General features: G+C 34.7%; 2 protein-coding genes, 1 long non-coding RNA gene and 1 pseudogene across 3 annotated transcripts; 2 read left to right on the top strand and 2 right to left on the bottom strand.

The window, feature by feature from the left end:
- Positions 1-1,791: 1,791 nt before the first annotated feature.
- On the top strand, positions 1,792-9,369 carry LOC145574190 (uncharacterized). The gene is made up of 4 exons (XR_014098019.1): positions 1,792-1,914; positions 1,996-2,053; positions 2,951-3,018; positions 7,607-9,369. It is a non-coding gene; the product is annotated as an uncharacterized LOC145574190 (long non-coding RNA).
- Positions 9,370-12,457: 3,088 nt separating this feature from the next.
- On the top strand, positions 12,458-12,971 carry LOC145574189 (photosystem II 5 kDa protein, chloroplastic pseudogene; annotated as a pseudogene).
- A 916-nt stretch (positions 12,972-13,887) lies between these two features.
- LOC145574187 (sulfite reductase [ferredoxin], chloroplastic-like) lies at positions 13,888-18,267 on the bottom strand. Its single transcript, XM_081631927.1, has 8 exons — positions 17,958-18,267; positions 16,650-17,432; positions 16,264-16,560; positions 15,598-15,795; positions 15,249-15,383; positions 15,002-15,118; positions 14,700-14,858; positions 13,888-14,532 (listed from the first exon to the last, which is right to left on the bottom strand). Exons 1-8 carry the CDS (start codon positions 18,123-18,125, stop codon positions 14,323-14,325), a joined length of 2,067 nt encoding a protein of 688 aa, XP_081488053.1. The 5' UTR covers positions 18,126-18,267; the 3' UTR covers positions 13,888-14,322.
- A 1,656-nt stretch (positions 18,268-19,923) lies between these two features.
- Positions 19,924-25,483, bottom strand: LOC145575887 (uncharacterized). The gene is made up of 8 exons (XM_081633683.1): positions 25,319-25,483; positions 24,942-25,039; positions 24,717-24,839; positions 23,999-24,210; positions 22,316-22,459; positions 21,312-21,532; positions 20,842-21,100; positions 19,924-20,427 (listed from the first exon to the last, which is right to left on the bottom strand). Exons 2-8 carry the CDS (start codon positions 25,015-25,017, stop codon positions 20,299-20,301), a joined length of 1,164 nt encoding a protein of 387 aa, XP_081489809.1. The 5' UTR covers positions 25,018-25,039; positions 25,319-25,483; the 3' UTR covers positions 19,924-20,298.
- Positions 25,484-25,711: the final 228 nt, after the last annotated feature.

Genomic DNA, 25,711 nt, shown 5'->3' with positions numbered 1-25,711 from the left:
AATGGAAGGCTAAAATATGGTAGTGACTTTTATGATGGGAGCTATTGCTTGACCTTAGGTATGTAGATTATGAACGTTATGATTCCACCTAATCTAAAGAATTGATTTGGCCGTATGTGATTGTATGTACTTGGCTTAATGCAACACACGTGGAGGTTTTTTAAATGTCAAATTGAATGTTTAAAAAATGGATTAATTAAATGGAGACGTTGTATTCTTTTTATTTAGGTATTAGATATTGGACTATATCATATCGTCATATCGAGGTTATCTTTGTTATTTAAGTGGTGCTATAAAGTGTATTTTTTGAAAACTTTTTATTCGGTAAATATAATTATTTTCATGATAGTTATTAGATTTATGAGAAAATTATCAACCTTAGTTATATTGTGTATATATTTTTACCGAGAGCATGTCATACAAACATTTGACTAGCAACTACTTATATATATACTACGTATATTTCTTTTCAAATAAAAAGCACAGTCAACAACATTATATTATTAAGGTTCAAATTAGAATTTTGATTTAATTTATAGTTTAAGTGTCTAAGAAAACAAAAAAGATACAAGTTGACTTACATAAATACTCCGTAGAAGTATACAAATGACTCCATATTTAACATATGATAATCTATTCGTCATCAACTTAGTGAAAGACATTTGGGTAATCTCTTGGTAGATCGAGCATATTATAAAAGATATTTTGTCTCTCCTCACTCGGTTCATAATTGGAGACTTGGAGTATTCAACACATTTATCGAGAGGCAAATGAGCCGCAGGCTGGATCACTAATGTAGGTCATTTAGTGTCTAATAATATGGATATTGATGTTTGTAATAACTAGCTCTAGCCTATTCCCTATTTTTTCTTCTGATATGCTAGAAATTCCCCTCGTAAGGAGGGCTTCCTAATGTTATTTTCTTTACCTTCGAAAAAAAAAGGAAAAAAAGAAAAAAAAAAGAGCAAGTGTTACTAGTCTTACTACTACTACTACCATGACTATTAAGGAGTACCAACTACCAAGTGACATATAACTATACGAAGTACTCATTAGTTCGTTTGTGCAACATACTACAAAATTTAATGAAAAACTTACCAACATATAATAGTATCTTAAAAACATATTCCAAATCAATCAATCAATTACATAATACTAAAAGCGAATTAAAAAAAAGACACTTGTCAATATTGCATTAAAAATTTTCCCTCCAAAAGTACCTTCTTAAAATAAAAAAAAATAGATCAAAAATTGTATCTAAATTATGATATTTATTTTATATAAAATATAATTCCTTTCCAAAAATATTAAACTATCCATTGTAAATGTTACATGTAATTTAAATATTTTCTCTTACAGGTTTTTACTAATAATATACACCTTTTAATATATGAGTCATTCCATTTATATAATTTTTATAATATTATTTTCAAAAATATTTAACAACCGTACATTGCACGCGATTTAAGCTAATAGGAGACTAGACACAAGAACAAGGAATCTCCAGCCCCCATCCAAAAAAAAAAAAAGGAATCTCCACCCCAAAATACGCCTAACAATGAACACTATGAGTTTATGACTCTATGGGGTACGAAGTATGAAATTATGAACTATGAAGTAAATTCAAGAGTTTGATGTAACGCTCCAACTAGACTATAAAGCCCAAAATGAAGTGTAGCTAATTCCTTGGGCTAAGGCCCAGGCCCATGCTACAGATCAAATTCTGAAACGACACCGTCTAGTGCCGAATGTTAAAATCGTCCAAAATTTCCATTAATTTCTGGCTTTCTGCTACAAGTCTACAACCAATCAACCACATACTAAAATCTCACAATCAAATTCCAGAAAATCAATTTCTTCCATTATTTTTTCGATTTATGGAGCGAAATTTATCAATGCATTGCAAAAATTTAGGTATTTGATACATCTCAATCTCCATTTTCTGTATTGTTGTTCATCTAATTATTATTAATGTGCACTTTATTTCTATTTCAGGTGAATTCTACTACGAAGAATCAGAAGTTAAGCATGTGAATCAACTGTTTACAAACAGGTAAATTAAGATGAATATATAGCTATATACTATGATTTCGTTGTTTAATTTTTGTTAAAAGTTACAATATTATGAAGCATGTATTATAACTATTAATTATTATTAGATTGATCCATATTTTAAACTAGTTTTAATGATATACAGGTAAATAAGATGAATATATAGTTACATACTATGATTTCTTTGTTTAATTTTTGTTAAAGTTATAATATTATGAATTATGTATAATAATTATGATAATTATATATTATTATTAGATTGATCCATATTTTAAACTAGTTTTAATAATATACAAGTAAATCAAGATGAACATATAGTTATATACTATGATTTCGTTGTTTAATTTTTGTTAAAGATACAGTATTATGAAGCATGAATTATATTTATGATAATTATTAGCAGGTTGACCCATATTTTTGAAATGAGATGATGTTAGTTGTTTTCCATTCTAATTTACCTTCCTTTATGTAAATTCCTTTTTGCCAACACTCAAAATTACCATCTTTGGTTGTTGCCGCTGCTGCCACCGTTGCTATCTTATTCTTTGGTATTGTAATTCGAGTTCATTCAAGTGACAGTAGGAGTAATTAGCATTCGAAATGATATTTTCCAAAAGTCACAATTTAGTTATTTTTATTTATTTATTTATTATTTTTTTTTATGGCAATAATCATTGCTATATAGTGGTAGTAAGCCGCGTAGATGTTTCTTTATTACTTTCTGTGTACTTTGAGCTTCATTGTTTTTTTATATTAATCCAGTTATGGAAAAAAAAGCCAAAAACAAAACAAAAATCTGTTTTAAGTTTTGGTTTTTGATTCCAGCTTAATCCTCAATTTCTTATTTCGTCCTTTTTAAACCTCCTCATTATTAATGCGCACTTAGTTTCTTTTTCAGGTGAACTCTACGAGGATAAGAAATTAAGCTACCTGATTAACATGTGAATCAACTGTTTCTAATTACAGGTAAATTATGATGAATATATAGATATATAGTGTGAATGCGTTGTTTATTTTATTAAAGCTTCAGTATAATGAAGAATGTATTATAATTATAACCCAAGTTATTAGATTGACTCATATATTGCTTTGGCATGATGTTAATTGTTTTATAATGTGTTGATATTAGTAACTATAACTGAGTCATATAATTGGAATGCCAATTTGTGATTATTTTTCCATGGGATTCATACTGGTCTATGTTTAGTGATTTGAACTCGTGTGTGTTTGTGTGCGCTCACGTATGGTGATATGGTATTTTTGGTGTGCAATGTGTATCTATGCTTTTAGCTTTATGCTTTTGACTAAGCTTTCAGGTTACAGTTGTTGAATTGGATTTCTGTTCTGAGTTTTTTGCAGAAACTTTTTTGTAGAATGGGAAAATACTGGCCTGTGAGGAAGTGGTGGGAGGTAGGCAGGGTGGTCATGATTGTTCTCAAACTACCCTTGTTTTTCTTTTTATTGATGGAATAGTGATACTTACATGTTATTTGATTGTTAGTTCATTTTGGTTGTAAAGTTGTAAAATATTTTCATTGGTCACACCAGAATCTAAGTTGCCAATGCCACTTACCTAGTTACCTTTTCATCTCCCTGAAGATTAGTTATACTAAACTTAATCTTTCCTTCGCAAGCTTTATGTTTGTAAACTTGTCTGTTACCTTTTTTTTTTTTGACACATACTGAAGAGCTGATCATGGGAGGGATGTTAGTGTGTGTGTGTTTTTTTTCTTTGGTGCATTCTGTTGTGTATGTAAATTGTAAATGTCAGGAATAGATTGTAAGGATGGAGTTCTGTTTCCAGCTTTTTCTTGCTTGCACTGCTAGGCATCAGTTGTCAACTTCTTACATGAGTAGTGCCCATATGTTTTTTTTTCTTCCTGCTCTTGTATCAATTAGAGGAGGTTACCAACACTTTCTTGAATTTACGTAGTGTTATTTTTCAGCTTATAAGTTCGTTTTCCCTTTGATAATGACAATATAAAACTATATTTAGCTGGTCCTTGTTTGTATTTTTCGTTTTCTTATGTGGAAAAAGGGCCTGGTAAAACATATTACATATTTAAGAATGCCTTTGGCAACTTCATGAGGTTCATGGATAGTTAATTTCTTTCATGTATATCCTACAGCCAGAGCAGTTTCCACTTTGCACTTATAAGAATTTCCCTCTATTTTGCCACTGGTGAAAGAATATTCTTGGAATATTACTAGGGTCTAGGGGAACATATAGAGTAATATATCTTTATAAAAGGTAACTAAGGGTGAGGATCTGTGAAGGGGATGAATGTTTTCTGACTCCTGAGACTGCATATGGTTTACTGAAACTTCTAGAATTAAAATTATAATTGTAGTATAATACAGTATAGTGCATGGTACCACAAATCTTAGTGGTCATGAGTATTATCTTATGTGATTTTTGTACAATGGATCAACATGGTTTTCTCATGACTATGTGTACAAATATTACTCATATTGCATATATCTAATCAAGGGATTGTATTTATGGGATATATCCTTGTGGATTTCAAATATCCAAAATTTGTTTCTTTGGAAATTGGGATACATAACCAAATTATTGTTATCTATTATGCTTACACCTCCTTATACCACTATCAAACTAGTGATTCTGTATTCCAATTGTGATACCATGATTGAATTATTACAATCAAGGCTGAGGTAATTAGAAAAGATCTGGCAAGTTGACCGTATGATTTGGGATTTTATTTTACTTAATATCTTTAATGTAGGTTGCATTTGCACCTAAACACATATGGAAAGGTCTCCGTTCAGGATAGCAGCATCTGTTAAGACACTGTATTTGGTTATTTGGTGCTGTGTCATCAATATTATCCAGCGCCTAGAGTCATTTTGAAAACGTTTAATATATATATATATATTATATATATATATATATTTATATATATATATATAAAGGAGGGTCCAGTCCTGTAGCATAACCTCATCTATTAATCCTAGAGAATTCCTTTTCAAAATCTAATTAACTCCAAAAAGCCTTTTGTTTTCTTCTGCACAAAAACCCTTGGCTCTCTTCATGGCCCCTAAACCTCAGAGACGTGCTCGTAGCAAACGTAGACATATTGACAGAGCATTTTTTGGTCTCAGGCTGCAGGGGAAAGAATTCAACCTCCCCAACACATCCTCTCCATCATTGTCGAAAGAATTTGTTGTCTATCCTGATGTTTCTAATCAGATGAAACAGGAGACATACCCTACTACTATACTTGATGATTCCTGTGTATTTGAAGTCATGATCAAGCCATCAATTCCACTTGTGGAATCAGTGGAAGCATTTTTTTTGGGGCAGATAGATAACCCTTTTGGTAGTTCTCCTGTCGAACCAAATGCTGATGCTCCTTTGAACGATCAGGAAAGTCATGGCTTTCCGCCTGTCAGAATTGGGAATGAAGAATGTCTTCAATTTTCTGCCGATTCTTCCAAAAACCAGACTGCTCAAAGTGATGCCAATGCATCCACACCAGATTCACAATTCTCATCTACCAACCCTCAGCCATCCTTAGTGAATGATCGACTTCCAGTGCCAGGTGGACAGGTATTGAACAATTGACGACTGTCAGCGCAAAGTAATCGATGTAATGGAGAGGTCTTCTTGTTCGTTATGATGTAATGCTCCGTTCTCTCCACTAGAGAAACCTTAGGAATCGAGTCTAGGGTTTTCTGTTTTATTAAGCCATATATAATAGAGATCCACATTGTAGTACATCCTAGTATATCCACATAGAAGTGCATCCTAGTTTAAGGAATGCTCATGATCAGTAAATTTAAATTAGTATTATTGTCAATCTTGCTCTAGTGTAGAGTCTTTCGACTATAGACTGGTTTTTCTATTGAATAAGGGAGAAGTTTTATTTATTAATTTTTTTTTTTATAATTTAAATGGTAGCTTTTATTCCAATTGTCCAAATCTTTTATTAGATTTTACTTAAAATTTATTTTCTTGTTCCTTTAATGACAATATGACATGTATGATTGTTCTTCTTAACAATAGAAAAATACGTTCTTGGTGATATTGGAAATTTCAGCTGTACCTTTGGTCAAATTGCATGAATCTCTTGTCAAGTGCACCCAAAAGATTTATCATCTTGTTCCATCCCCGACACCATTGTTTGTTTTAAATTGTTTATGTTTTGGACTCACCATTGATGCATTGATTTCTCTTTTTATTGCATAGTGATAATTGAAGCTTTTTATCCATCTAGGTTACTTTGTTTATTAAAGTGAACGTGGTTTTTGAAATTTTCATTCTTTGCTTTCGATGTCATAAGCAATGCAGGAAAAATACTTGTAATGCTTGTGGTGTTTTGGAGTAGAATAGAGTGTATCCTCTTTTCCATTTAGGTTTTGTTTCTATCTTCCGTGTTTTAGGTGGTCACAACTGTGGCTTGCTTTACATCTCTTTTAGATAGAGTGAAGAGCTGTTTATATATTTTCATGAGATTTCTTAATTTTATGGTCTTAAAGCTACTGAATGCTTATCAGTATCTTTATGATGCAGTTTCTTTTTATTGAGATTCACCTTCTTCCTGCTTAGTTGTGCAATAGAAGTGATGTATGATCAATGTTGATTGTGCAGTTGTGCTTCACAATTTTTGTTCTTCGTTTCATTGACTGCATGTCATTATTCAAATCCTAGCAGCCTTATTCACCTTTTCCATGATTGAAGATGGGTTGTCTAGCGAAGTATAGATTGTAAGAGTTAATGGCTTGCCATGACTATTGTAGCATATGAAAGTTCTTAACGGGGTATATAAATGACCTTAATGAGAAGTTGTTGGTTAAAAATAATTTTCATTTACGCATGCTCTTTGTTTTTCTGTTAAAGAATGTAAACTCAAATTTCTATGTCAAAGTATATTCTCACTTACCATTATGCTTCAACTAATTTCAGGTTCGCCTTCTTTTGGTACTTTTCTGGTTTTTCGGCCCACATATATGTATTTAATGAATTTTACATGGTGAAAGTGCATCCGTGAATCTGTTATTGAGTCTTAGGATGTGAATCGAAAGCATTTAATATTGCTGTTATAGCAAGTAAATAAGGCTCATCAAAGCCCCCTTAAATCCTGTCCCTTTTTGGAGGTATTGGAGTAATGTTTATAGCTTGTCTTGCTGATGATGATTGTCTTAGAAGGTTAATCCAATTTGTTATGAACTGTAATTCTCTTTTAAGTGGAAGAAAAACCTATCAAAGTTGTTGTGTGTGTGTGCGTGTTTTTTTTTTTAATCTGTTGCTAAGTATCGAGTTAATGGGCAGTTCCCCCCAACACCCTTAAGATAAAAAAAGATAGTTATATTTTCAAGGTTTATTGTAAGCTACAACTTTTGCTATGGTATTAATAATGTGCATGTGTCTTATCACTGGAGAGTTCATTTCTCGAGTGATCAAAACTATTCTTTTCTTTTCTTATTTAAAATTTATTTTTTAAAAGTATGATATTCCTTCCACCCAGGCACCCAACCATTTGGTATATCTAGTGTGAAGCATGCTAATTGTAAATTTTCATTTAAATTACAGGGCCAGTATTTGTTAATTTGTTATACCAGTGACAGCATAATTGGAGTTGGACATATTGCTTATACACATCTTTTGCCAGATCAGTGCAGGAACGCATGTCCCCCATGCCACCTTGGTCGATCTCAAACCCATTGTCATTTATGAGGTATGTACCATATGTTATTTTCAAAATAGAAAACTGTAACTCTCTCATGCTGTTGGGTGTTTTGTTACTTCTTTTGTGCAATGAATGTACATGTCTTCCTCCTATTAATGAAGCTCCCAGTTTGCAGTTTTTGAATTGTTTTTCTGTTCTAAGTCATTTGCACAGACATGTTTTCTTTGTAGAATGATATTGCTTTGATCTGTGGGGAGGTCGCAGGGGTATGGTGGGGTGTGGATGTTTTTTTTTTAAGTTTCATTGGTTTAATCTTCTTCCTCTATTGTAAGGAGATCAATGATGAAATAGTGGTACTTACGTTGTGTTTAAATGTGAACTTACGGGCATGAAAAGTTTGAGGATGCTTTCTATGAGTACACTGAAATATAGTTGCCAATGCCATTTCCAGTAAATTATACTGAACATTCAATTATCAGGATTCTGGATCATGGAAATGGCTTTATATCTTTCCTTTTCCCTCTTACTAAACAGCATAGCTTGCGAAAGACAAATTAGTTTGATTTTGTTTGTACACTGTTTCATTCTGCACTTTATGCATGGCAATATCAGCAATAGACTGCTAGGATGGAAACCTGCTTCCTAAATGCACTTATTGGTATCTGTTCATTCTGTTGTCACATGTCTAGTATTGATACTTTTTTTTCCCTGTTGTTGTAGCAATTAGAGGAGGCTGGCAACATTTATTGACTTTATGCAATGCAATTATTTAGCATCTAAGCCTGATTTTCCTTTGATATTTACAATATAGAACTGCTCCACTGTATGTTTTTTCATTTCGTCTTGATTCTTCACGAGATTCACAGATAATGATTTTCTTTCAGTTGTCTATTGTTGCATTGTGATATAATATACTTCCTTTGTTCTTTATTTGTTGCAACATATGTGCTATTAAGGAAAAGGGATGGGAGTGATTCCTTTGATCCATGTGGGGAGAGTATAGGTAGTAAGGTCAAGAAAGTAACTTCAGGAGTCAAAAACTACCAAAATAAGATATATTGCTGTTGATATATCAAAAAAGAAAAGAGGAAGTTGGTCATATCTCCTGAACAATTTGCACTTTGCACTTGTAAATGACCCTTGTCTTTTGCCCTTTGGTGGAGGAGTTTTCTAGTAAGATTACTAGGAGAGTTTTTTATGGGCAAAACTGGTAAACCGAGGGTGCGCATCTTTGAAGGTAAGGAAACTTTACCGACACTTACACGTATGCATTTATGTTGAAAATAATTTAAATAAAATAGAAAATAGTTGCTACATAATACAGTACTGTGCATGTTTCTGTAAATCAGAATGGTCATGATATGTTATGTGATTATTTACAATATATTGGTGTGGTTTTTCATGTAATTCATATTTTTAACCTAGGAACGGTAATTAGGAAAATATATTTATAGATTTCAAATATCCAGAATGTGTTTCTTTGGCATTAGATGATGATGGCATATCCATTGCCTTTCATTAGTTTTATACTTCCTTATACCAGTATCCAATTGGTGATTTTGGCTACAAGTTAAGGGCATAAGTGAATATTGAAAGCCAAAACTGAATTGATTGGAAACAACGTAGCAGTTTGATCGAATGCTTTGGGATTTGGCAAATCTCTTCATTGTAGGAAAGGTTTTCATTACAGGAGAGCGTATCTGTAAAAACATTGTACTTAATTATTCGCTGCTGTGTCACCATTCTTATCCCGCGCCTAGAATCATTTGACAGTTTTTTTTTGGTAATTTTAATAATTCTTGTGTAAATTTGAAGGAGGTCCAGTCCTCGTCTTATAACCCAAGAGCATTTGTCCCAGCTAATCAACTCTAAAAGCCCTTTTTTTTTCCTCCTGCAATTCCTTTGTTCTCCCCATGGCTGATGATTCACAGCCACTTGATGACAGTTTTTTTGAAGATCTTGGCCTTCCTGGGAAAGAATTTATACTCCCTGACTTATCTAGCCCACGGTTGTTGGAAGATTTTGCGGTCTATCCTAACGTTTCTGACAAAATAGAACTAGAGCCATACCGCACTGCTATACTTGATGATTCCTGCATATCTGAAGTCATGAGCAAGCCGTCAATTCCGCTTGTGGAACCATTTTTCTTGGGGCTTACAGATAACTCTTTTGGTCATTCTTCTGTCAAACCAAATGTTGATGTTCTCATGAACAATCAGGAAAGTTTTAGCCTTCAGCCTGTCGAAGTCAAGAATGCCGAATGTCATGGGGTTTCTTCTGGTTATTCCCACAACCATTCTGTTCAAAGTGAAGCCAATTTATCCATTGCAGACTTTCTGATCTCATCTAGCAACCCTGAACAACTTGATCCAGTTATTGAAAAGTTGAGGACTTTGTCCGCAAAGTAATTGGTGTTATGAGATCCTTGCTTCCAATATGGTTTTCCCTTAATTAGCTTCGCCATATGGGGGGTCTGTAAGAAGATACAGTCAGAGCTCTCCGATCTTTAGCAACTAGAAAAACCTTAGGATCCAGGATTATGTTTATCCGTTTTATTAAGCCACATCTAATAATAATTCACTCATCAATATATACTCTGTGATATTAATTCTGGTTGTATTGTCATACTTGCTTTATTGTAGTCTGTAGACTAATATATGTGATCTTTTTATTAATTGTTGAATAAGGTGTTTATACACAAAATCAGATTGAATGAAATTTGAATATTCTGTTAGAGCTTACTTTGAATTTATTCTCATTGTAACCTAGATTTATGTTTACAGCTTGAAATTATCAGTAACACATTGACTTTGCTGTAGTTTGTTGCATAATGATCTTTTAAGCTTTTCGGCTGTTGATGCCTTATGTGAAGTTCTATGGTTTTTTCAATCTTTGATTCACATGTTATGCATCTATAGTAGAAACAGGAGAAAGCATCATAGCACTGGTGTTGTTTTGGAGTTGATGATTGGCATTGTATATTCTCTTGGCCATTAAGGTGTAGTTGCTATCTTTGTTCTTGTAGTGATCACAAGCGTACAACAGTGGCTTGTTTCATTACCATGTTTAAATTAAGCTAAAGGCTGCTTATATATTTTCATGAGATTGCTTGTTCCTGTAAAGGTTTCAAGTTACTATGTGTAATAATCTTTCTACCCTGCCTTCTTTGGAGATGGTGTTATGTCAGTGAAGCGGCAGGGGGGGGGGGGGTGTTAATGCAGCTCGTTATGGATTATCGAATAATAAGAAAAATCTGTCAAAAGTTGTTTGTATATTTTTAAATGGGGTTTATTGCAATCAACTACCTTGCTATTACCAGAGTAAGACAATATGTATGTTTTATTTATTCCTGTAATTTCTCCAACTCCATCAAAAAGCTGAAATGGTGATTCATATTATCATTTGGTGGCATTTGCAGTTGGCATCATTTATGCTGTTGAATGGCTTTGTATGAAACTCGATAGGAATGTGCATTTGATTTAAGTCGTTTATGTGACTGGTCCCAGGAAGCCATAGGCTGAATTGGAACTTATAAATTAGCTTGAAACTTCCACGTAATGTTTAGTCAGTGAACATTGGTGTTTGTTCTTGTTGGCTTGTGTAGCTGCTGATAGGAGTTAGATGAATCAAAGGTTAAGTTGTTTTCTCCTGTATAGTAGCGACTATATTTGTTGGAAGCATTTATTTTTCAGTTACTGGAGATAGATAGTACATCTGATGCTTGGCTAAAAAAAAAAGGCTGAATGCAAGAGTCTTGTGTCCAACCTGATAGTTCATTTGGTGTCTTTTGAGATCCATGACGTTCTTAGTATTGTAAAAGTTTGATTTAAAAATTCACGCATTAGGTTGTACTAATCGCTTATGACAGATGTCCTCACTCATATCTTTTACATGAGTTCAATGTACTGTTTTGTCATTGATAGTATGTTTGCATTAGTGTTTGAAACATCATAATAGACGATTTTTATTCAAATGATATTCCTTTGTTCTGGCTTCTCCATGGTATTCAACCTGTATGTAATATAGTGAGACAGGATTTTTCTGGGCAAAGTGCGATCTTTCCTATCCCTCTGTTTCAAAAGACCTGGAAAATAAATGGAGCTAGTGGTGTAGTGTGTTGGATAGGGAAAAAGAGTTCTGCATAGGCCAGTCTAGGCCCATTTCACCTCAATCTATGGTTAGTAGAACACCCTTTTATGGTGTTCGATAAGGCAGCTAATGATTTTATTTAATTTAGTTTGCGTGCAGAATGATCATATCAACAACAATATCAGAGTAGAATCCATGAGGACGGGTTCGGCTAATTTCTCAGTCAATGCAGGAAGACTGGACAAAGTTTTATGCTGGCTGTAGACTACCTACTGGCTACTGCAACACTCCTTTTTTGATGCAGGCTTGGGACTGGAAATAAATGAAAGGTAATTTTAAAATTTGGGCTGAGGGTAAAGCTGTCGTTAATCTTTCCCTCCAATCTGTTTACTCATAAGTCACCAAAAGTGTGGAGAACGCGCTCTTATCCTGGAAAAATAGCCAAGTACAATTGATTTCATAGCAACTGAGAATAAGCCACATTCACTGGAGGCCAAAGAAAGTTTCTAGCTTATTCTGGCCAAGAGCCTGGGAGCCACCAATTCCTAGAAAAAGATAAAATGTGAACACGTGGTAATCACCCATTTGGCCACATCTTTTTGTTGGGATAAGAAAATGGATATTGTGTTATACAATCATCACCTTTTGTTGTATTAGCAGTATAAGATAAAAGTTCTTCCCTTTCTAAACTTGGCATGCGAGACTAACCAACTTTTGTGCAGGTGAAACAAACAGCAGAGGAAAGATAGAGTGAGCCATGGCTTCCATCACTATGACAGCTTCATTCCTCAGCACTAACACCGTGTCGAAACAGTCTTCCACCCATGCCCGCCGTGGTGTCGTGATGGCCAAGGCCATGAGGGGGTCGGAAAACTGCAACACCACCAAGGAAGACACCAATTCAAAGAGAAGGGACTTGGTGTTTGCTGCTGCAGCTGCCGTGGCATGCTCCATTGCAAAAATTGCCATGGCAGAAGAGGAACCAAAACGAGGAACGCCAGAAGCTAAGAAGAAGTATGCACCCATCTGTGTCACTATGCCAACAGCGAAGATCTGTTACAAGTGAGGAGTTCTGTTATTTCATCTGTAGCAAAAGCTAAACTATGTTAATATTATAATTGTAATCTTCTGTAAAACTTATGCTACCTTAATGCTCTAGTTATCTTTTATTTTTGCAAACAGTTCATCTTTTTCCTAATCTACTGTTTGTTTGAAAGAAAGATCGATGAGAAATCAATGGTTACATACTTCGCCATTTTAGTTCTACATTAATTACACAGGTTTAGCAGCTATGAAGACTAAGCCTGTTTTTTGCTAGACCTTAATTATTGTAGTTGAGATGAGAAAATGAAGATTAGAGGCCATTTGGCTTTTCAAAAAAGAAAGGGGGAATTAGCTCAATTCTTTCTTTTTTGTGTGTCCCCCCCCTAATGAAAGGGAATTGACATAATTTAGCAGTAGTTTGCATATAAATGAAAGAGAACTTAAGGATCGTCGAGCTTATAACATTTTTTCTTATTGAGATGACATACTTCAATTATCAATTTAATGTGTGAAAGTGATGATTCTTGCAAGTAATACATATACTCTAAAAATACTGATCGCTAAAAAATACAATAGGTACCTCAAGCAATATCAAAGAGTGCAGTTTACTTTAAAAACTAAAAAAACCATGAGGTGTATAGCGATGAATTTTCTCAGGCTTCCTGGTTTTTACTGATTATTGTAAAAACCTGCTAAGTACTGAAGGTGAAAGCTTTGAAAAGGGAATTTGTTGCATTGCATCCATCATTATAGTTGATTTAGTGCTTAAAAAGCTGATATTGTTGAATTTATTATGAGATGAACAAATCACATCATTACAGTACAGATTTGGATAATTTAGATCATTGGAACAAGTTAACCCACAACCGAGAACCATTACTTGTTTATGATTGATTATCCTAGCAGGTACGCTGGTAAGGTAAAGTAAGTACATTTATGTACGAGTATAATATGTACCAATTTGGTCAGTGTTACTACCACCGAAGACAAACACAGGAAAAAAAGTCGCAGCAGCTCATAACTTCCTGCACAAATTTATAAAGCAACTTGCTGTCGTCAAATTCAAGATCACCATTGCATTCTCATAATTGTCAAAATTACAAGTTCTCATCAGCAACCTTGTGTCATGCGGTACAATATCACATAACCACCAGAACAGGCAGCACTAATGGGCAAAGACAACATTAAACTAAGATCCCGATTGCTGTTACAAACCAAAACTCCTCCAACGATAACAATACACAAAAGACAGGTAGTCTAATGAAATGATTAAAAAAAAAAAGGGTTGTATCAAACCAAGAGGGGTTGGGGAAAGGAAGGTTCAAAGAAAGGAAGATACTAGAAGAAACTCATGTCCAGGCAACTGTGGCTGTTACTGTGCAGTAACATCTGAGAAGAAATGGCAGCAAAAATGGCAGGCGTTTCCCTGGACTGTTATGAAGATAGTACATACATCTGGAAATCGAGAATTTTAGATTTGGTGAGCTCATTCAACAATTTTGCCATTTTGCTGAGCAGCAACATACTTGCGGATGATTTCCATGGCCAACTGATGGGCTGTCTTATTTTGCAGTTGAGCAAGTTCATCTACAGCTTCATATGTTTCCTTGTCAGCAAAAAGCTTCAAATTGAATTTACCAGATGATTTTGGTATACCATCCCACTTGTCTACCAGCTCTTGAAGTTTCTCAAAACCCTACAAAAGTGTCACAAATTTGCTTAACGCCCACCTTCTAATCAACAAGATTAGATATCCTTAAAACTTTTTTTTTTTTTTTTTTGGGGGGGGGAGGGGGTGCGGGGTGCGATGATGAAGTACTTCAGCCTACCAATTTCATATTCTATCAGAAGTTCAGAACTCACCATGCGGTTTGAGAATTCTCCAAACGACTCTTTGGCTTTCCGAGAGCGTTTCCAGTGATAAAATAGAGGTTCTAGCACCTTCTCTAATTCTTGGATTTTGACCTTATTCAAGAAGCACCTAGCCAATGCTGTTTGGTTCGGTGTCCCGCCAAGCCATATCTGTTTTTGACACAAGATTGAAATTAGTTTGTGTTTTGTAATAGTGTGAGATACTAAGATCGATACACTACTCCAATGTATAACTAATTTAGCATGTTCAAAATTTCAAGCCATTTGTAGAGAGTTTCTGAAATGAAAAGTACCTGATAGCTGTTGGGACCATCACCTACAAGTCCAACCTCAGCCATGTAGGGTCTTGCACATCCATTAGGGCAGCCAGTAACCCTTACTACAATAGATTCAGTGTACTTAAGACCAACCTGAAAGCAATATTACGGGTTAAACCAACCTGAAAGCAATATTACGGGTTAAACCAACCTGAAACCTCCCCCACCCCACCCCACCCCCCCCCCCCCAAAAAAAAAAAGACATTGCTTAATAATAGCATACCTTCTCAAACACGGCTCTAACCCGTTTTAGTAAGTCAGGAATTCCTCGCTCAGCTTCAGTAATTGCCAGTGGACACATAGGTAAAGCAGGGCAGGCCATTGCGGTTACATTGAGAGGATCCACATACCTTGGTTCCTGAGGTCAACCAAATTTAAATAAGCAATTTCGTGTATATATGTGATTATGTGAATATAAGAAGGTGGTCTCCAAGCCCTGCGCCCCCCCACCCACACCCACAATTTTTTTTTTTTAAAACAAAAACCAAACACCCTTACCCTTCTGCAGAAAGGTGCATAACAAAGGAAGCAGGTACAGTGACAGTAAATCTGATACTCAAATATGATCTTACCAGTAGACCACCCTGAGCAAGCATTGTGGTGATTTGACGTTTCCATGCAGGACGAATGTCACACAAGATAAGGTTCTGATTAGCCGTAATACGAACATCCAAATTATATTTCTCAATTACTTCTCTCAATGTTTTCTTCATCACACCTTTTACACGGCCGCTGTCAACATGAAGACCACAAAACAAACCTCCATCACCCTGTAAACATGAACAACACATAATCATCAAAAAAGAAAAAAAAAAAAAAAAGAATTTTCATCAATATTGCAATAATGAAATTTTCGGCAGTGTTTTCATAAAGCCATCTGTTTTCTCATGATTTCTGATTTCTACAGGCGAGAATAGGTCAAACAAAATCTTTCCATCATCCATTGAATTAGATCATGACACTAAGCATAGGAATCTCTGTCTATTTTGACAGACATACTCATTTTGTTTCACTAAATTATCCAGGTGTTCAGTTAAAGAATATATAAAAAAAAAAATCTTATACCACTCCTAGAATCACAAGTTCTTCAATCAGCACTAAGCAGTAACTAATAGTTTTTCACTTTTTCATAATAGGACTAACATATCTGGAAGGGAACTATGATTTCCAAATTTCAATGAGAAAGAACAAGATTGGCAGCTTAAGAAAATAGTCATATAAATCAGAGAAAAATGCACCTGTTCATGCCAACCCAGAAAACTTTTGAACTCCCACTCTGGCAACTCGCGGATTGGTTCAAATGTCTTTCCATAGTATTGTTCAACAACACTTCTGAACTTTTCAATACCCCATGAGTCAATTAAATATTTCATCCTGCTATATTTTCGGTCATCTCTTCTACCATTTTCTCTCTGAGTTACAACTATAGCTTTAATAGCATATAATATATCTTCCTTTGGCACATAGCCTATCGGTTCAGCCAAACGAGGAAAGGTGCTCTCCAACCTGTGTGTTCTTCCCATGCCACCTCCAACCTGACACAAAAGTTCAAGCTGATCAGGAAAAGAAAGCATTGCTGACAGACAAAAAATATACAGATTGATGAGTACAGTCAATATCTTACATATATGTTAAAACCCTGTGGCTCTCCATTGTCATCAGATACAACGACGACACCAATATCATTTGTGAATATGTCCACTGAATTATCAGTAGGAACTGTGACAGCAATTTTGAATTTCCTGGGCAAGAACTGGGTTCCATAAATGGGCTCTGGAGAATCAGGGAAATTTGTACCATGAGAATTATCATTACGGGCTTTCACCACTTCAGGAGGTTCAGCTGTCATAAATTGCTCTCCGTCAACCCATACATCATAATAGAAACCAGATTGAGGAGTTAGAAGAGCAGCAATATTCTCAGCTGTTTCCTGAGCAACTAAGTAATCCTTCCTGGCAAGTGGAGCAGGCGGAGCAAGGACATTTCTGTTAAGATCCCCACAAGCACCTAGAGTTGATCCCATGTTTCTAATAATGGTGCCCATCACTGTCTTCATGTCCTTTTTCAAGACTCCATGTAATTGGAATGTTTGTCTAGTAGTCAATCGAAGAGTTCCAATGCCGAATTGATCAGCAAGATCATCCATCACCAAATACAATCTGTTGGACACTTTACCAGAAGGGTTTTTCGTACGAAGCATGAACGAATAAGATCTTGTGCCCCTTTCCTCCCTATTGTACTGTAAATAACTCCCATGAAATTTGATCAACTGTGTAGCAGCCTCATTTATGCCAGGGGCATCATTCATCATCTCCTCATTTAGAGGATACCTAATGAAGTTACTTTGCTCCTTGAATATCTCAACCTTACTACGTTTCGGCGCAGCAGCAGTCTCAGGCTTCACTGGCTGCATATCATGCAACACCAACTCATTCAGCAATACACCATCACCAATACATGATACAATACACACTCTATACTCTTAAAAACTAATCACTGTAAATTCATGGAAGCCAACACAAACATCAAATAGCTGAGGCTAATCGAATCATGTAACATTCATATATTCACGTAATACGGTAATAATATACCAAAAACCACAACAAATTCACAATTTCTCACCCCAAAATAAATAAATTACATGCAAATTACAAAACAACACCTCAAAAATATCGAAAAGAATAAAAAAAAATTAAAAATACTATTACTTAACAAATTCTTAATTATAAAAGAAATTGACAAGATCTGCAAATAACATAAGCCAAACAAAAATCATTACAATTTTCCAATTACCCATTTCTAATAACCAAAATCCCAATTCAAAAATCCATATTAAAAATTCAAAAAATGCAGTAATAATAACCAATCAAAATGAAATTTCAACAATAAAAAGGGCAGAAAATGCGATAAAAACCCAATTTTTATTAATTACCGTCGAAACAGCGCTAATAGTTGAAGAATTAGAAGAAGATACGGAAACCCCATGAACGCCTTTTTGCACAGGAATCAACCCAGAAGGCTTCAAGCCATTAAAGCTCTGAATTTGAAGCTTTGGGTCAATGAAAATGGCGGTATTCGCAGCTCCAAACGACGTCGTCATACCTCAAGAAAAACACCGAAAATCAGAAATTAATGAAGCAGAGTAATTAGGGTTGAGAAGTCAGAGCAGATATATAATTTTAGGAGAGAGAAAAATGGAGAGATAGGAAGTGTTATCGTTGGATGGTGGTGATGAAGTGCAGTAAAGTTGAGAATTCCTTAATTAAAAATGCTCAATTTTTTTTTTTTTTTTGTAGGAATCACAAAATATATTTTATTGTGCCATCACGTGCTTGACACAAGACAAATATGAAACCGCCTATTAAGGTTGTTTGAATCTCACGCGCTCAATGCGAAAAGTGAATAGAAAAATTCAAAGTTTTTTCTTTTTTAGTTTAAATTGAGCTAATTCAGATTTGGGGATCAATTTCAGGTGGTTAGATTTTAGTCCGCTATTTATTGTTATTACGAGGAATCGAACATGCAATCCTTCCTACCAAGTGTAGATGTTTCCGCTTTTGTGTGTCCATATCATCCGCTTTTTTCATTTAATTACCATTACACAAACAATCAATTGAAACAAAAATTCAATGTTTAGGGCTCATATTTGTACATCATAATTGATTAGAAAAATAAATATTTTTTTTTAAAGTTTTAATTGAGCGATTAATAAGTGTAAATTGGTGTGATCTTTATTTATTTTTATTTTATTTTTGTATTTTAAAAATATAGTTTTTATTTTTGTGAATTTTCAAATTCTTTCTTATATTCTCCTAATTCTTAAACTACACCTATACGAATATTGACTTGTATTATCATTACAAAAAATATAGTGGAAAAAAACTATGGGGATGTACTCATGTACATCAATACATGTACATGACATGCTCACTATACAACTTATTTCTTGTTTAACTATAAAAGTTGAATTTTTTTTTTTCCTTTTATATTCGTAAAGTCAAAAAAATAACATTAATTGTACATGCATAAGATACAACCATTTGACGGTTTTAGTCATTTTACATAGAAAATTGCCAATGGAAGAAAGGCTGCGCGCATTGTTAAGGGGAATGAGAAAGAAAGTGACGTGAGAGGTTACGTTGGCAGTGAAGGAATTGAGGACACGCACTTTTTACGCGCGTGATAATCTGGCAGACAAAGATACTGATAATCTGATATAAGCGAAAAAGCCAATTTTATTTTTGATATTTTCGGTTTTGGAGTTTAGCGGAGCAAAAATAGCAATTTATAAGGTGAAGAATGAACCTGGACCAAATTCTAGGCTAAATTAATAATTTTTCATCTATTTTTCAGTCAAATATTAAGGCTGCCCAAACTACAGAAGTAATTTAATTAATTAATTAATACAAGTAAAAGAAAAATCAAAATTGTTACTCGTACATAAGTACTAGAGTAGTCTACTTGATGGTGGCTCTCAGTTGCGCTCTAAGGTCAACTATTTTAATCTTTTTTTAGGGGGTGGAATGGTTGGAATCTTTTCCAAGTTTAGCCAATGGTCCCAACAAAACAAGTTGTAGGAGTGTGGTGAATGCTGAGGGAAGGAGTGAGGGAGAGATGGGGGAGAGGAGGTTTGTTTGCCTCCGTTACTCGACTCCACTCTCGGGTTTTGATGTCTTCCTAAAATGTCCCCATATTTTATTAGAGAACGTCTGAAATGTCCCTGTGCTTACCTATGTATCACATTCTCATAGAGGAATCATTCCCACATCCCACCTTGTCGGAAGACTTGTGGGGGTGGAGGGGGAATATGGGTGCTTGGACTGTATTTCTGGGCTACAAAAAATTTGAACACTTAAGCGCTACATAAGATAGTTGCACATTACTCCGTATAACTTACAAGTTACAAGACATAATTTTTTACCACAAGTATACACAAGGGGAAATTATCAATTCACGGAAGACTAATACTGTCAATAAGGACAATAACATTTATATTTCTGGCAAGTATGATACAACAATAAGGTTAACTGGTTAAAAAGACTATTCCTCCTGCAAAAAATAAATATTCCGCACAATATATTCCCTAAGTCTCTTAATCAATCTCTTAATCTATCATCCGTGTGTGAACCCAAAAGAAGAGGCTTCCCTTAATTGTGATGAGACATCATCACATCATGAATATATTCCCTCATCAATCTCGATGTTCTCATCACAGTATGGCCATCCATTTCGCCTATCAAAGATTCTAATCTAAAGCAAATCCCACAAGTAGCTCAAAAGTCATATTTTGTTCTTCCACTGCCTAGGACAAGGCATAACATGTCATCTATGTTCAAAGAAGAATGGAAGAAGTTCCAAGCTTCTAGCATTAATCGTTTCCTTGATCCTTTGAAGTGAACAACCTGTGCATCAAGTAACAAGAAAGTACTAAGAACTTGAAACCCAAGATATTTTGCATGCAAATACACACATAAGACTAGAGTATTATCCACACCATTGTTTTCTCAAAAATAAATAAATTAAATAAATATTCCACACCATTGTCAGCGATTTTACTATGTTAAAAGTACTTAAAACCAAGCAATTTTTGTCGTTTTAATTTTCGGGTCAAAATAGGCAAATCTAGTTTTATAACACTTTGGCTTTGGTCAGGTTACTTGGGCTTGGTCTGTTTTGCCTGATCTATCCTTACAGCTTAACCAAAAAAAAAAAAAACCATGAGACTTTTTTTTGGCTGTGAGACAAACTCACAGAAGTAGATGAGTAATGCAAGCAGGTCAAAAGCTAAAATTTGTAAATGTAACAGTATAGCATACCTTTACATCAAGAGGCATGCCATGAAATTGTCCTGCACCCTCCGGTGGAGTCCAATTGTACAGAGCACAAGGTAGAAACAGGATGGAGGCACCATTTAGTTCTTCCGAGAAAGGTACAGGTTTAGAAAATCTCCTTGAATCAAATGACGGGTGAGATTTCACTACCCAAGCTAAAGCCAACTGATCACCCAGCATTCTTGAAGCTCTCATGTATCTTGTAGTGTAAGCTTTAAGAACTTCCTCCAGGAACTCCTTAGCCCTGAGTCCAGTGTTGTAAACATACGTCAGCACTTAAAAATTAAAGTTATCTGATGCAGGTTCCTTTTATAATATGATAAAAGCAACTTAGATTATGTTAATGGTTTCTCTATACTTTACTTTCATTTCTTTTCCTGTTTTTTTGCTAGTTTTGGAGGTGTCTGTGTGTTTGTGTGTGTGTGTGTGGAAAGGTGAGTATAACAACATGGCACCTTTGGAGGCCCTCTGCAGTTCCCCGGACAGCAACAAAGCCAGAGTTCAAAGGCTGATCTTTGTTATTCCTGAAAGTTAGGGCTAAATGAAAGCTTGGGTATGTATCAAATAATTGCCCAAGATCATCAACCACTGCAATATCTGAATCAGTGAAAATGTAATGGCTCATTTGTCCTTGAACATGGTTGTTTAGCGCCTTGAGTCTTGTAGTCAAGAAGGCCTGCATAAGTGACAATATCACCCACTTAATCAAAACAGAACAATTTTGAAAGAGTTGCTTTTAATTTCCCACCTTCCAGTACAGTATCAAATAGAAGAAACTTAGAAAACCACATTTTAGTATCAAACTAAACATTTTTCAGCTTCTCAACATGGTAATCGGGACCCGTGACGGACCAGTTTACTAAGTCTGCTCAATATTGAAATCAAGATCAGACAAGTTTCATTTCTCGTGAACCATGAGACAAATAACCAGCTTCCTCCCCCCCCCCCCCCCCCCTCTCTCTCTCTCTCTCTCTCTCTCTCTCCCAACGCACACACACACACACACACACAACAATAACAACAAAAGAAAGCAATGTACTTATCACATCTAAGCAAGAAACTATGAGTTCTATCCAACTCCTATGGATGGCTCCCAGCCTCCCACAGACAAAATTGTAATGTTGACTGTCGTCTTATAGAGGGCAGTAACAAAGCGCACTCTGACAGTTGTCCTCAATAAAAGTAATATCTTTGCAGGGTACATGAAGATTCTCAATAGAAGAGTCTTCATCCTGCTTTACTTCTCATAGTGATACAATAAATTCACACAAGGCTATGATATTATCAAGCCATGCATTGCAAACATAGATGAACAATGTATGAATGATTCAGAAAGCTCTTATCAATTTTTTCTTTTTTTTTTAATTTTTTAATTTTTTTATTTTTTTTAACCAAGTAAAACACAGATACACCATGATAATATTATACCACTTGTAAATTCAGCGCAATGAACCCTTACAATGTAAGACCTAATTCTTTGAAGCATCAACCTGTCTCGTGAATATTCACCTTGAATGGGATAAGTTGTAACTCTTTGTTTGTCCATGTGAAGGTCCGACTCTGGATCAGTAAGGATGATTACATTGCTCAAAGGCATTGTGACCTGCAGACATAAATATTTGATAAGAACTCTATTTGACTTACAACACCAACCAGGACTCAGGAGACTAATATACAAAGATGCTAAACAAAGAAGGCTGAAGATTGAAAAAACATACAACTTAATGGGAATATGCCTTTTCTGCCAATGCCTATCTGAACATTTACATACTTTCTATCCCTGGATACACATATGTGGGCCTATAGAATTTATCCTTGAAGGAGCTCCTAAAATGCTTCAGATACCATCAAGCTACAATCCAATATGCATTTAAATTTGAATAGGTATCAAGAAAAATCAAAGTTAAACATGAAATGAAAGAAAAAAACCTCACAAAAACCCAAACAAGTGAATCTACCTAGAATGCTAGCACCACATCAGCTCTCATCACTCTTTTACACTATACATAGTTAATATAATCCATTAATCCCAAGTACCAAACCTACTTAACGGTTTGCAATATAGAGAGAAAGCCCCTAAATTTCTCCAATTCATCGAAGAAAAATACAATATAATCATCTAGTAATCGTAAATGAGGGTTGCAACAACAATAGAACCAAAGGCTTAATCCCAAAAGGGATAGGCTGCATTAACCAAGATATCTCCTAGGAAAATTTAACATAAAAACATTAATAACAACAATAAATACTAAAAGTTGATGGGTCCAAGGAAGAGAGGGGACAAAAACTATAAATCCATCAATTACCACATAATAACAACGAGGACAGTTAACAACCCTAACATCCTGCAAAATCTATACAAACCTTAAGCTCCACCAATATTGCAAACCAAATTTATCTGACAATACATATATACTGGCTTGATAGTCCCTAGCATAGGTCACTTAGTGGAGAAAAAAAAAAAAAAAAAAGTGACAAATAACGTTAAGCATAATATCTCTGATTGAAGCCTAGTCATTCAAGTCCCACCATTGACAAGCCAACTACGAACGCTCATTAAATCAACGAGAATTTCTGGACCCTTATCCTTTGACAAAATAAGGTCTCTTAGCTTCCTTTTATCTACATTTAGAATATACTCTAGAAGACACCTTAACCATAACCTCTTATACCCAAAAAAAAAAAGCAAATTGCACACAAATATCAGTGATACCACTACTACTGCCTAGCAAATGCCTCCCTCCTCTCCCAATGGATTAACACCAGACTGTCTTACTATCTGGATCTAGAAGGTATAAAACGTTATACTCACAGCATTACAATCCATCAAAATGGTAGGAATGAGCTTACTCAAGAATTTTTTATGGAACATATAAAAAGAAGCAAAGTCTGTTGTTATGAACTTGTCCTAAGAAATTAATATCTGTAAATTCTTATATAGTGAGATTACATTATGAATACAAGTATACAACTATACAAGTAACTCTAAAGTTCTGCTCCAACTGCAACTTAATAGTTCATTATCCACACACCAGACCTAGATAAAATCAAATGCCAAGACATTGATATCTTAATCACAATTGTTTTTACGCATTGATATCTTAATCACTATTGTTTTTACATAGATCTAAAAGTTGCATACCTGGATGAAGTTAATAAATGAATCCAAGATGGCCATTGATCTCTCCAACTTTGTGTATGAAGTATTTCCAATTGTCACTAAATCAGAGGATCTCGTCTCAGCATTCTTTTCAGAAGAATTATAAATGGTGAATACTGTAACAAATGCAACATTCTCTCCAGAATTTGAGTTTTGGGGTACAGTATGGTGAGTTTTGTTCAAGGCCTTCGTGCCTGCAAAGAAATCAAAATACAATATGATAATGAGTTACAATGACTACGAAGCATTATGAGAGAATTAAAGGCACCTTTGTAAAGCTCCTATTTGCACCATGACTCGATTCCCACACCATCTCCATTAAATTACAAGGTCAAAAGTAAAAACACAATTCAATCAAACAACGATTCGAACGCATTTTATTTACTGTTTCCTTTACCCTGTTTCCTTTAACCTTCTATAGTACGATACTGATTCTTAGTACTAACTGGACTAGTTGAATGGCTGAGCTAAACAAAAAACGCCTCAAAGTTCAATTTTTTAGTTCACATGGCTATCAAACCTTACCCTAATCCCATCACAATATTGGGAATGATTAGGCAATGTGCAGAAACACATGTAAAACATAACACCACACGAGAGAATATTGTCAAAACAACCTACAATATTCTTCTTCCCACCCTCTACGTTGCATTGCGATTCTACCAATAATATAAGCTTTGCCAAGAAAACTCTGGCTCACCTTGGCAATGCAAACGATTTCGCAAACCCTGACCAGCAGCTGGACCAAGGACAAGATGGTCGGACTTTGTACCGCGTTTTTTAGGTGCATCAACAGAAGTAGAGAACTTGTGCAGCTCTAAAACTATCAAACAGACACCCGACATAAAAAATTATATTAGACTCACATGATGAAATCTTCAAACTTGCAAAATCAGACATTACAACAAACAAGAAAGGAAATCACCAGATAACAGATAAGGCAGGAAGATCATAACAGGGAGAAAAAACAGGAATCGACGCGCTCCGCCGCCCATTTTCATTCCTGAAACTAGCGTCCCACTCCTAAATTCATTAATCATCATCGTTACAATAATTACTCGATCAGAATCAAAGACATTGCAAAATCTCCACTATTACTGCATAAATGTACAAATAATGACTATAAATAATCAAATTTGAACATAAATATAAATTTTTAATTCATTTTTCAGTTCCTGTCGAGGTTAATTGCGTTAATCGATCAAATTTAGGTCAATCAATCACTAGCTAGAAGAACAAACCCTAAATCAATTAAAAATAAAGAATCAACCAAAATTATGATGATTTAAAAAGAAATCTCACCAATTTGTAAATAAATTCCTCGTGAATCGCCAAATTTGATGAAAATGAACTTCAAATTCTCTGAAAATTTATGAGGAGAAAGAGGGGAGTTGAAGGTGCAAAGTGGAGTGGAAGTAACTGGTGATGAGAGTGGCAAGTTTAATCCGATGAACATTTTATATGTTGCGTTTGGTGCCCAATTTTTTGGGTTAATATATATATATATATATATATATATATATATATATATATATATATATATATATATATATATATATATATATATATATATATATATATATATATATTAACTGTGTACAAGGTTTAACCACTTAAACAGCTGTTGTAGAGATTTAATAATCCTACGAATTTTTTTTTTTTTTTTTTTTTTTTTGATAGAGAGAATGAATCCTA

Source organism: Chenopodium album, chromosome 13 (assembly GCF_948465745.1).
Source record: "Chenopodium album chromosome 13, dcCheAlbu1.1, whole genome shotgun sequence".
NCBI classification, from domain to species: Eukaryota; Viridiplantae; Streptophyta; class Magnoliopsida; order Caryophyllales; family Amaranthaceae; genus Chenopodium; species Chenopodium album.
The sequence above is the reverse complement of the archived record's forward strand: the minus strand, read 5'-3'. Positions and strand labels throughout refer to the sequence as shown.

Excerpts from the sequence above, each read along its gene's own strand:
- LOC145574187 (XM_081631927.1), bottom strand. The coding sequence starts at position 18,125 with ATGACGACGTCGTTTGGAGCTGCGAATACCGCCATTTTCATTGACCCA. Across the intron at positions 15,796-16,263 it reads TTCTGGGTTGGCATGAACAG|GGTGATGGAGGTTTGTTTTG; the intron begins GTGCATTTTTCT and ends TCATGTTTACAG. Across the intron at positions 15,384-15,597 it reads TTGCTCAGGGTGGTCTACTG|GAACCAAGGTATGTGGATCC; the intron begins GTAAGATCATAT and ends GGTTGACCTCAG.
- LOC145575887 (XM_081633683.1), bottom strand. The coding sequence starts at position 25,017 with ATGAAAATGGGCGGCGGAGCGCGTCGATTCCTGTTTTTTCTCCCTGTT. Across the intron at positions 24,840-24,941 it reads CCTGCCTTATCTGTTATCTG|TTTTAGAGCTGCACAAGTTC; the intron begins GTGATTTCCTTT and ends TCTGTTTGATAG. Across the intron at positions 22,460-23,998 it reads CATTTATTAACTTCATCCAG|GTCACAATGCCTTTGAGCAA; the intron begins GTATGCAACTTT and ends TTATGTCTGCAG.